The sequence below is a fragment of the Salvelinus fontinalis genome, chromosome 1 (assembly GCF_029448725.1).
Source record: "Salvelinus fontinalis isolate EN_2023a chromosome 1, ASM2944872v1, whole genome shotgun sequence".
NCBI lineage: Eukaryota > Metazoa > Chordata > Actinopteri > Salmoniformes > Salmonidae > Salvelinus > Salvelinus fontinalis.
Genome location: NC_074665.1, coordinates 95,998,706 through 96,011,651, shown reverse-complemented (window position 1 = coordinate 96,011,651; position 12,946 = coordinate 95,998,706). Strand labels below are relative to the sequence as shown.

Below are 12,946 nucleotides of genomic sequence, written 5' to 3'. Positions count from 1 at the left end.
CTTTCCCTCGATCCGGTCTAGTCTCTCAGTCCCTGCCGTTGAAAAACATCCCCACAGCATGATGTTGCCACCACCATGCTAGGTTTTCTCCAGATGTGACGCTTGGCATTCAGGCCAAAGAGTTCATTCTTGGTTTCATCAGATCAGAGAATCTTGTTTCTCATGGTCTGAGAGTCTTTAGGTGCCTTTTGGCAAACTCCAAGCAGGCTGTCATGTGCCTTTTACTGAGGAGTGGCTTCCATCTGGCCACTCTACCATAAAGGCCTAATTGGTGGAGTGCTGCAGAGATGGTTGTCCTTCTCCACAGAGGAACTCTGGAGCTCTGTCAAAGTGACCATCGGGATCTTGGTCACCCTGACCAAGGCCCTTGCTCAGTTTGGCTGGGCGGCCAGCTCTTGGTGGTTTCAACTTCTTCCTTATACCTCATGGCTTTGTTTTTGCTCTGACATGCACTGTCAAATATAAACAGGTGTGTGCCTTTCCAAATCATGTCTAATCAATATCATTTACCACAGGTGGACTCCAATCAAGTTGTAGAAACATCTCAAGGATGATCAATGGAAACAGGATGCACCTGAGCTCAATTTCGAGTCTCATAGCAAAGGGTCTGAATACGTATGTAAATAAGGTATCTGTTTTTGATTTTTTTACACATTTGCAAAAAAAAAATCTAAAAACCTGTTTTCGCTTTGTCATTATACAGTATTGAGTGTAGATTGATGGGGGAAAAATATTCTATCCATTTTAGAATAAGGCTGTAACATAACAAAATGTGGAAAAAGTAATGGTGTCTGAATACTTTCCAAATGCACGGTACGTTCCTCTCGGGTTCTTGGCCCTTTCCAGAACAGCTACCTTGAACCTCAGGAACTTGACCACTATCGGTCTGGGCCTGTCACTTGAGCCAGTGGTGGGTTTTCCAGTCCTGTGGGTGCGCTCCACCTCAATCTTCCTGTGGTCCATCTTCTATTTCCCAGATCATTTCCCTCACTTTGTCCTCAGACTCTGTCCAGGTCTCATGTGGAGATTCTGCAATTCCGTCCACAATCATGTTGTTCCGCCTTGATTGTCCCTCGAGATAGTCTGATTTCTCCGTCATTGTTATCATGGATTCAGACAGAACTGATGTCCTCTCTCAATGACTTAGATTGCAGTCATCTTGCTGTTCTCCTGCAGCAGTTCTTCAGGTCCTGGACGTCTCTGGTCGTTCATTATTTTATTAGTTGACTCCACCAGTATTTGGACAAAACACTTCAACTATTTTCTTGTCGTGGTAACAACTGCTTTTAGAACTATTTTTGTTTGTTTAAAAGATCCTTTACATGTGATAGAGATACACCACTGTCCTCAATGGTACTCCTGCCGGCTTAGGTTTTTGTCACGGTAGCTATCAACGTAGGTTACGCTGTTACTCCTCAATGTTCCAGACAGGGCAGGTCACAGAGAAGATTGAAAACAACAACAAACAGCAGGGATCTAGACAGCCACAAACCCGGGACAATCCGCGGTCCCAGCCACAATGGCTAACCGCGTTGCGAGCTGCGTTCAAGCACTCAAGAAAACCCTGCTAGCTTGATAGCTAGCTGCTATGCCAAATAACTCCTCAGACCCGGCGTTGGTCGGTAGGTTCACTGGACAGAGAGTAGTAGTCCCAGCAACTGATGCCAACTGCGTCGCGGGATCCATTTTCAAAAGTTATCAAAAGGGGGTTCAGCTCAATATCAGGAAGGTGTTCCTAATGTTTTGTTCACTCAGTGTATATTCCACCTAATCATAACAGGAAGGATATAGCCCCAACCGACTGAGCGAACCACCGACCTCACATTTCTCTGTATTCAACAACTGTTTTCATAGCAATTGTTCCGGTCTATTTTGGAATTCAATGTTTTTATAGGTGGAACGAAGGATCTGTTCAAATCGGTTTATTCTAGCTCAGGGACAGGAGTAAGAGGGGCGGAGAACAGAGCAATATGTACGGTCATATTAACATTAGGATGTTTTAAAGTTTGATCCCTTTTGGTTGTTATTGCTGCTCCACTGTTTATAACAGGTGGTCCCAAACAGCCATCTATTCCCTTTATAGTGGACTACTTTTCACTACTTTGTCAAAAGAATTGCACTATAAAAAGGGGATTAGGGTGCATTAGCGATTCAGGCATTGATAAGCCTGACATTGATTGGGCTGGAGTGAAAATGAAATGCTTGCCTTAAAGCAAAGCTTCCTCATATTAGGTTCAGGACTTCCATCAGTGGTCCTATAGTACAGTAACAGTCAGCTTCCCTCAGACTGGTCCTATAGTACAGTAACAGTCAGCTTCCCTCAGACTGGTCCTATAGTACAGTAACAGGCAGCTTCCCTCAGACTGGTCCTATAGTAAAGTAACAATCAGCTTCCCTCAGACTGGTCCTATAGTACAGTAACAGTCAGCTTCCCTCAGTGGTCCTATAGTACAGTAACAGTCAGCTTCCCTCAGAGTGGTCCTATAGTACAGTAACAGTCAGCTTCCCTCAGAGTGGTCCTATAGTACAGTAACAGTCAGCTTCCCTCAGACTGGTCCTATAGTACAGTAACAGTCAGCTTCCCTCAGAGTGGTCCTATAGTAAAGTAACAATCAGCTTCCCTCAGACTGGTCCTATAGTACAGTAACAGTCAGCTTCCCTCAGTGGTCCTATAGTACAGTAACAGTCAGCTTCCCTCAGAGTGGTCCTATAGTACAGTAACAGTCAGCTTCCCTCAGAGTGGTCCTATAGTACAGTAACAATCAGCTTCCCTCAGACTGGTCCTATAGCACAGTAACAGTCAGCTTCCCTCAGACTGGTCCTATAGTACAGTAACAATCAGCTTCCCTCAGACTGGTCCTATAGTACAGTAACAATCAGCTTCCCTCAGACTGGTCCTATAGTACAGTAACAGTCAGCTTCCCTCAGAGTGGTCCTATAGTAAAGTAACAGTCAGCTTCCCTCAGTGGTCCTATAGTAAAGTAACAAAGCTTAGTTTACCATTCCTCAGCCTCTTCCTTCAGCCCTAGTTTACCATTCCTCAGCCCCATCCTTCAGCCCTAGTTTACCATTCCTCAGCCTCTTCCTTCAGCCCTAGTTTACTATTCCTCAGCCTCATCCTTCAGCCCTAGTTTACCATTCCTCAGCCTCTTCCTTCAGCCCTAGTTTACCATTACCCAGCCTCTTCCTTCAGCCCTAGTTTACCATTCCTCAGCCTCATCCTTCAGCCCTAGTTTACCATTCCTCAGCCTCTTCCTTCAGCCCTAGTTTACCATTACCCAGCCTCTTCCTTCAGCCCTAGTTTACCATTCCTCAGCCTCTTCCTTCAGCCCTAGTTTACCATTCCTCAGCCTCTTCCTTCAGCCCTAGTTTACCATTCCTCAGCCTCTTCCTTCAGCCCTAGTTTACCATTCCTCAGCCTCTTCCTTCAGCCCTAGTTGACTATTCCTCAGCCTCTTCCTTCAGCCCTAGTTTACCATTCCTCAGCCTCTTCCTTCAGCCCTAGTTTACCATTACTCAGCCTCTTCCTTCAGCCCTAGTTTACCATTCCTCAGCCTCTTCCTTCAGCCCTAGTTTACCATTACTCAGCCTCTTCCTTCAGCCCTAGTTTACCATTCCTCAGCCTCTTCCTTCAGCCCTAGTTTACCATTCCTCAGCCTCTTCCTTCAGCCCTAGTTTACCATTACCCAGCCTCTTCCTTCAGCCCTAGTTGACTATTCCTCAGCCTCTTCCTTCAGCCCTAGTTTACCATTCCTCAGCCTCTTCCTTCAGCCCTAGTTTACCATTCCTCAGCCTCTTCCCTCAGCCCTAGTTTACCATTCCTCAGCCTCTTCCTTCAGCCCTAGTTTACCATTCCTCAGCCTCTTCCTTCAGCCCTAGTTTACCATTCCTCAGCCCCATCCTTCAGCCCTAGTTTACCATTCCTCAGCCTCATCCTTCAGCCCTAGTTTACTATTCCTCAGCCTCTTCCTTCAGCCCTAGTTTACTATTCCTCAGCCTCTTCCTTCAGCCCTAGTTCACCATTCCTCAGCCTCTTCCTTCAGCCCTAGTTGACTATTACCCAGCCTCTTCCTTCAGCCCTAGTTTACCATTCCTCAGCCTCTTCCTTCAGCCCTAGTTTAGATTTGTTAATTGCTTTCATCCTGTGTTTTCTTCTCTTCTGTTTTGTTGTGCAGTGCCCTGTTTTTTTTTTAAAGGCACCTTTACTCCAGTGTACTATTATTATTATTTATTTTAATTATGTATTGATGTTTTCCAGACAAATATTTGTTCAAGAAGAACTTAACGGTGGGCTTTGACCCCATTTCTCCCTGGAGGGCGAGACATGTTTCTTGGTTGTTTTTACCAACCAGAAGGCTGGAAGAAAAACTTCAACTTCAGTTTGAAAAGAGTGAAGGAACGTGTGCATCCTAAACTCATTACTATCTTCCAAGTATGAAGCACTACATTCAACTGGAACTGACCCTAACCCTGACCACCCACAAAGGTCAAAACATGTTCTTTAGTAAACAGCTGAAGATTGCATTCAATGATTTTGGATGGGTCCCTGTCAGCCCTGATCAAAAATAGTGCACTAATTAGGGAATAGCCTCATTTGGGACTCACACCTTGCCTTGAATATAATGACCAACACGACACCCAGCGTGGCTAAGGCTCCGCTAGCAGTGGAATGCCCATAGATTCAGTGCTTTACCGTAGGCTGCACAGCTGGCCAAAGCAGGACAAAAGACAAAGCACCAAAAACACAGGGTCCCAGACCTTATGGAGTTTAATGTGTGAAGAACCAGGCCACAATAGAACTGGGATAAGCTTGTAAATTCCAGGAGGGAAATCAACATGAAACTCTGTTAACGCTTCAGAGCACACAGACTGGAGGTTTTCCCTCACTTTTCCCCCGCTCCTCGGAGGCCATTTTCCACCCAAACACTTACAGTATGACAGCTGGAGAGAATATAGTGTAATATATATACACACACACACACACACATGTGTATATATATATACAGTGGGGAGAACAAGTATTTGATACACTGCCGATTTTGCAGGTTTTCCTACTTACAAAGCATGTAGAGGTCTGTAATTTTTATCATAGGTACACTTCAACTGTGAGAGACGGAATCTAAAACAAAAATACAGAAAATCACATTGTATGATTTTTAAGTAATTAATTTGCATTTTATTGCATGACATAAGTATTTGATCACCTACCAGCCAGTAAGAATTCCGGCTCTCACAGACCTGTTAGTTTTTCTTTAAGAAGCCCTCCTGTTCTCCACTCATTACCTGTATTAACTGCACCTGTTTGAACTCGTTACCTGTATAAAAGACACCTGTCCACACACTCAGTCAAACAGACTCCAACCTCTCCACAATGGCCAAGACCAGAGAGCTGTGTAAGGACATCAGGGATAAAATTGTAGACCTGCACAAGGCTGGGATGGGCTACAGGACAATAGGCAAGCAGCTTGGTGAGAAGGCAACAACTGTTGGCGCAATTATTAGAAAATGGAAGAAGTTGAAGATGACGGTCAATCACCCTCGGTCTGGGGCTCCATGCAAGATCTCACCTCGTGGGGCATCAATGATCATGGGGAAGGTGAGGGATCAGCCCAGAACTACACGGCAGGACCTGGTCAATGACCTGAAGAGAGCTGCGACCACAGTCTCAAAGAAAACCATTAGTACCACACTAAGCTGTCATGGATTAAAATCCTGCAGCGCACGCAAGGTCCCCCTGCTCAAGCCAGCGCATGTCCAGGCCCGTCTGAAGTTTGCCAATGACCATCTGGATGATCCAGAGGAGGAATGGGAGAAGGTCATGTGGTCTGATGAGACAAAAATAGAGCTTTTTGGTCTAAACTCCACTCGCCGTGTTTGGAGGAATAAGAAGGATGAGTACAACACCAAGGACACCATCCCAACCGTGAAGCATGGAGGTGGTAACATCATTCTTTGGGGATGCTTTTCTGCAAAGGGGACAGGACGACTGCACCGTATTGAGGGGAGGATGGATGGGGCCATGGATCGCGAGATCTTGGCCAACAACCTCCTTCCCTCAGTAAGAGCATTGAAGATGGGTCGTGGCTGGGTCTTCCAGCATGACAACGACCCGAAACACACAGCCAGGGCAACTAAGGAGTGGCTCCGTAAGAAGCATCTCAAGGTCCTGGAGTGGCCTAGCCAGTCTCCAGACCTGAACCCAATAGAAAATCTTTGGAGGGAGCTGAAAGTCCGTATTGCCCAGCGACAGCCCCGAAACCTGAAGGATCTGGAGAAGGTCTGTATGGAGGAGTGGGCCAAAATCCCTGCTGCAGTGTGTGCAAACCTGGTCAAGAACTACAGGAAACGTATGATCTCTGTAATTGCAAACAAAGGTTTCTGTACCAAATATTAAGGTCTGCTTTTCTGATGTATCAAATACTTATGTCATGCAATAAAATGCAAATTAATTACTTAAAAATCATACAATGTGATTTTCTGGATTTTTGTTTTAGATTCCGTCTCTCACAGTTGAAGTGTACCTATGATAAAAATTACAGACCTCTACATGCTTTGTAAGTAGGAAAACCTGCAAAATCGGCTATGTATCAAATACTTGTTCTTCCCACTGTACATGCGTGTGTGTCTGTCTGTGTCATTGTGGGTAATAGATGTTTTCCCTACTTCAGTTTAATGAACCCAGATAAGTGTGGTGACGTCCCAAATGGTACCTTATTCCCTAGTTAGTGAACTACTTTTGACCAGGCTCTAGTCAAAAGTAGTGCACTATCTAGGGAATAGGGAGCTATTTGGGATACAACCTGTTGCTTTCTCCACACTTGTGAATAGAATGAAGGCATCAGCTCCATTTTCTCAATAGATTGATTGATTCTCAGCTGGCCTTGTAATGAAGCTGCTGCGATTGATTCTCAGCTGGCCTTGTAATGAAGCTGCAGGAATTGATTCTCAGCTGGCCTTGTAATGAAGCTGCAGGAATTGATTCTCAGCTGGCCTTGTAATGAAGCTGCATGAATTGATTCTCAGCTGGCCTTGTAATGAAGCTGCTGGAATTGTTTCTCAGCTGGCCTTGTATGAAGCTACAGGAATTGATTCTCAGCTGGCCTTGTATGAAGCTACAGGAATTGATTCTCAGCTGGCCTTGTATGAAGCTGCTGGAATTGATTCTCAGCTGGCCTTGTAATGAAGCTGCTGGAATTGATTCTCAGCTGGCCTTGTATGAAGCTACAGGAATTGATTCTCAGCTGGCCTTGTAATGAAGCTGCTGGAATTGATTCTCAGCTGGCCTTGTAATGAAGCTGCTGGAATTGATTCTCAGCTGACCTTGCAATGAAGCTGCTGTAATTGATTCTCAGCTGGCCTTGCAATGAAGCTGCAGGAATTGATTCTCAGCTGGCCTTGTATGAAGCTACAGGAATTGATTCTCAGCTGGCCTTGTATGAAGCTACAGGAATTGATTCTCAGCTGGCCTTGCAATGAAGCTGCTGGAATTGATTCTCAGCTGGCCTTGTAATGAAGCTACAGGAATTGGTTCTCAGCTGGCCTTGTAATGAAGCTGCTGGAATTGATTCTCAGCTGGCCTTGTAATGAAGCTGCTGGAATTGATTCTCAGCTGGCCTTGTAATGAAGCTGCAGGAATTGATTCTCAGCTGGCCTTGTACGAAGCTGCTGGAATTGAATCTCAGCTGGCCTTGTAATGAAGGTGCAGGAATTGATTCTCAGCTGACCTTGTAATGAAGCTGCAGGAATTGATTCTCAGCTGGCCTTGTAATGAAACTACAGGAATTGATTCTCAGCTGGCCTTGTATGAAGCTACAGGAATTGATTCTCAGCTGGCCTTGTAATGAAGCTACAGGAATTGATTCTCAGCTGGCCTTGTAATGAAGCTACAGGAATTGATTCTCAGCTGGCCGTGTAATGAAGCTACAGGAACTGCTGAATGTGTCAGTCTGTGAGGAGGTGCGAGGGGTGCAGAGGGTTGTAATGTGCCGTGGATCAGATATCAGATGGCCTGGGTCTGGAAACCTGCCACACGTTTCCTCACTGCACAGAACGGGCTAATAGGCTCCTTTTCCTTCATAAGCCACAGCAGCATTATTCTAAGGTTTCATCGGACCGGTATATATGTCAAAGAAACCGAACGGGCAAATCTGACAACTGGATATAAGAATACAACATAATACAAAAACAATAATAACTGGCCGTTATTGATATTTTATTTTATTAAAAAAGTTAAGATAAAAGTACATTTAATTCACCTATTTAGTTGATGAATGTGACCAGGTTAAGGGCAATTACGTTTAATTGTCCATCATTGAAATGCAATTTTCCTATTTGAAAAGCATTTTTCCCCATGGAAAAGCAAATGGGGGAAAATGTATGTGGAATTGATATTTCAGTTAAGTTCCTGAATTGACTGAAATGAACTATAATTCACCCCAGCCCTGTAGTAATCATGAAGGTAATTCTATAACCTCTCAGTACTAGAGGCGTCACTACAGACCCTGGTTCCATTCCAGACTGTATCACAGTGGTCTAAAGCACTGCATCTCAGTGTTAGAGGCGTCACTACAGACACCCTTGTTCAAATCCAGGCTGTATCACAACTGGCCGTGATTGGCTGTGAATCCCATAGGGCAGCGCACAATTGGCCCGGCGTCGTCCGGGTTTGGCCGGTGTAGGCCGTCATTGTCAATAGGAATTTATTCTTAACTGACTTGCCTAGTTAAATAAAGCATTAAAAAATATATATATATATAAAAAACTATTCTGTGTCGGAATTTACTATAAACGAACTATAATTCACCCCAGCCCTGTAGTAATCATAAAGGTAATTCTATAACCTCATTCTGGGTCAGAACTTACTATAAACGAACTATAATTCACCCCAGCACTGTAGTATTCATAAAGGTAATTATATAAACTCATTCTGGGTCGGAACTTACTCTAAATGAACTATAATTCACCCCAGCCCTGTAGTAATCATAAAGGTAATTCTATAACCTCATTCTGGGTCAGAACTTACTGTAGGGTGAGTGTTTCTACTGTTATGGGAGGCCAACCCAATGAAGATATATTCTATTCCAGTCTAGTCCAGTCTCTTCTATTCTAGGCCAGTGTACGGCTACGTTATTCTGCTGTGAGTTGTGCTGTGTGAATGTATGGGAGGCCCACCAACCTGTTGCATCCAGGTGGTAAAGGATCGTTGCCAGGAGTTTTTCTTCTCCAGATGCAGGTAGCTGTTGAAGAGGATCAGATACATGTAGCGCTCCAGATACTGGACGCTCTTCAGAAGCAGCTGCTGCACCTCCTTCTCACTCTTACCACTTTTAATCTGCAGGGGAATCATGGAAAGAGGAGAGTCATTATAAAAGGGCCCTCCACACCAAGGATGAGAACTCTAACCATTAAAAAAGACTGTAAAGTTGTTTTAGTTCAAGTGAACAGTAGCGTCCGCACTACAGCGGTAAATAAAACACGTTTCTTCTGCACTAAGACTTTATTTTAGGTGAACTATTCCTTTAATTCATGTTGTGGATCAGACTACTAGGAGAGTGGTTAGAGCATTGGGCGGTTAGAGTGTTGTGGTTAGAGCGTTGGGCCAGTAACCTGAAAGGTTGCTAGATCAAATCCCCGAGCTGACATGGTAAAAAAAAATCTGTTGTTCTGCCCCTGAACAAGGTAGTTAACCCACTGTTCCCCTGAACAAGGCAGTTAACCCACTGTTCCCCTGAACAAGGCAGTTAACCCACTGTTCCCCTGAACGAGGCAGTTAACCCACTGTTCCCCTGAACAAGGCAGTTAACCCACTGTTCCCCTGAACAAGGCAGTTAACCCACTGTTCCCCTGAACAAGGCAGTTAACCCACTGTTCCCCTGAACAAGGCAGTTAACCCACTGTTCCCCTGAACAAGGCAGTTAACCCACTGTTCCCCTGAACAAGGCAGTTAACCCACTGTTCCCCTGAACAAGGCAGTTAACCCACTGTTCCCCCTGAACAAGGCAGTTAACCCACTGTTCCCCCTGAACAAGGCAGTTTAACCCACTGTTCCCCTGAACAAGTGTTACGGTAGTCCTCCTCCTCTTCAACCGAAAAGGAGGAGTAGTGATTGAACCAAGGCACAGCGTTGTGAAATGACATATTTTAATTAAACAAGACGGAAAAACACGAAACGAAAACACGTGAATAATTAACAAAATAACGTAGACAAACCTGAACATACGAACTTACAATATAACACGAAGAACGCACGAACAGGGAAAATAGACTACACAAAAAGAACGATGAACAAACAACCCGAACAGTCCCGTATGGTGCGACAAACACTGACACAGGAGACAACCACCCACAACAAACAGTGTGAACACACCTACCTTAATATGACTCTCAATCAGAGGAAATGAAAAACACCTGCCTCTAATTGAGAGCCATATTAGGTACCCATTAACCAACATAGAAACAGAAAACATAGACTGCCCACCCAAACTCACGTCCTGACCAACTAACACATACAACAAACTAACAGAAATAGGTCAGGAACGTGACAACAAGGCAGTTAACCCACTGTTCCTAGGCAGTCATTGTAAATAACAATTTGTTTTTAACTGACATGCCTAGTTGAATAAAGGTTAAATATTATAAAGATTGACCGCTAGACATATCTCACCTACTTCTGATCAGGGGGAATCATGGGAAAAGAGTCATTATTATGGGTGCGGTCCGATTGGTAAACATTGGTAAACACTGTGTCACTAGCAACAAGCAACAAGCACTAGCAACGTGAAGGTCATGGGTTCAATTCATCAGGGATCAGATCCCACACAGTAAATGTATGTCACTTTGTCATGTATGTCACTTTGTCATGTATGTAACTTTGGATAATAGTGTCTTCTCAGTGCTGCAGTATATAGTGTATTATCCTTATATTCCGTGGTGTCCGTTTGGCCAAGCATGAATACAGCACAGCCTGGTGAGAGTAAATCACAGTGCAACCCTTTCAACCGGGCCTTAATAGCCAGGTAACCACATGCCATTATGGAGACCTTTTAGCTGCACAAAGGTCAGATAGCTGTATGTCTTCTCTAATAGGCTATAACTGTAGCCAACCATTCAATACCTCTGTACACACTAATGACTCCTGGGATATCATTTATACCATCTTGGCCTCGGTTGACATTTAACCTTCAGAAATAATGGGTGAGCAAATGGGGGCTAATGTACCAACATGACACTGTCGATAACACAGAACCTTTCCACACTTCATAAGACAAAGAAATTATTTCCTATGATTTTCAGGGATCCCAGGACTGTTTCAGACTCATCAAAAATCTAAATGATTGCCGCCACGGCAAATAAATATGGAACATGAAAAATAACTTCTGCCGAGGCGCACTTTGAAGATGCTAGAATTGACTTTTCCTCTGCCAACAAAACGAGTAATGAACAGAGAACTCAGAAACACTATATTAGAATAAATAGTTGATCTCCCTCGCAGCTTGTTGTTGTGTGTTCTATGCGAGATAAATATTCCTCCCGAGGCACATTTAAGTTGTGAATTTCCAATTGCAGGGAAAACTGCAGTTTTAATGGCCATTGTTTGGAAAAAAAGGTAGATCCCAGCTTCCCATTCCTACTTTGGTTATTTCACAACTTCTAAATATGCGCAAACGGCATCATTTTAAAGGCAGAGTTTTTTAGCAGCAGCATGGTTAAGCATGTTACCACTTTGCAATTTGCTGTGAGTGAATAGGGGAGAGTGGGGCTAAATGTAATACGGGTCAATTTTGGGGTAAATCGGGGTAAAAAGCCAACCTTATTCATTACACTTTGGATGGTGTATCAATACACCCAGTCACTACAAAGTTAGAGGCGTCCTTCCTAACTCAGTTGCAGGAGAGGAAGGAAAACCGCTCAGGGGTTTCACCATGAGGCCAATGGTGACTTTAAAACAGTTACAGAGTTTAATGGCTGTGATAGGAGAAAACTGAGGATGGATCAACATCATTGTAGTTACTCCACAATACTAACCTAAATGACAGAGTGAAAAGAAGGAAGCCTGAACAGAATACAAATATTCAAAAACATGCATCTTGTTTGCAACAAGGCACTAAAGTAATATTGCACAAAATGTAGTAAAGCAATTCACTTTTTGTCCTGAATACAAAGTGTTAGTAATGTATTGAATTTCCACAGAACATGAGCACCACTCTCCATATTTTCAAGCATAGGGGTGGCTGCATCATGTTATGGGTATGCTTGTAATCGTTTTTCAGGAAAAAATAAATAAACAGAATGGCACTAAGTACAGGCAAATCCTAGAGAAAAACCTGGTTCAGTCTTCTTTCCACCAGACACTGGGAGATGAATTCACCTTTCAGCAGGACAATAACCTAAAACACAAGGCCAAATCTACACTGGAGTTGTTTACCAAGAAGACAGTGAATGTTCCTTAGTGGCCGAGTTACAGTTTTGACTAAAATCTAATTGAAAATCTATAGAAATATATGAAAATGGTTGTCTTGCAAAAATATAAATGCAACATGAAACAATTTCTAAAATACTGAGTTACAGTTTTATAAGGAAATCAGTCTATTGAAATAAATTCATTAGGCCCTAATCTATGAATTTCACATGACTGGGCAGGGGTGCAGCCTTGGAGGGCATAGACCAACCCACTTGGCAGCCAGGCCGGATGTAGAGGTCCCGTATTCATTAAAACTAAATGGAAGAAAACAGAACGAAACAGGTAGGGACAACCTGAACTTAAGAAGCGCTAATTTGCAACGGAATACTATTTGCTACGGTGTGCACTAATGAATATGACCCAGGAAGTCCCTCTTCCTGTTTCAGTGTGTTCTCCTCTGTTTAGTGCAGTAGCAGATAAGTATCAAGTATCAAAATTGGCCATACATTTTTTTTTTTTAAGAACATTCGTTCTCCACTCTCCAAC

At 43.6% G+C, this 12,946-nt stretch overlaps 1 protein-coding gene across 2 annotated transcripts in view; it reads right to left on the bottom strand.

The window, feature by feature from the left end:
- Positions 1-12,946, bottom strand: part of pald1a (phosphatase domain containing paladin 1a) — a 187,557-nt gene that overhangs the window by 23,573 nt on the left and 151,038 nt on the right. For both annotated transcript variants that reach the window (XM_055936967.1, XM_055936966.1), the window contains exon 19: positions 9,176-9,331. In XM_055936967.1, coding sequence (XP_055792942.1) covers positions 9,176-9,331 — 156 coding nt within the window. The remainder of the gene's footprint in view (positions 1-9,175; positions 9,332-12,946) is intronic.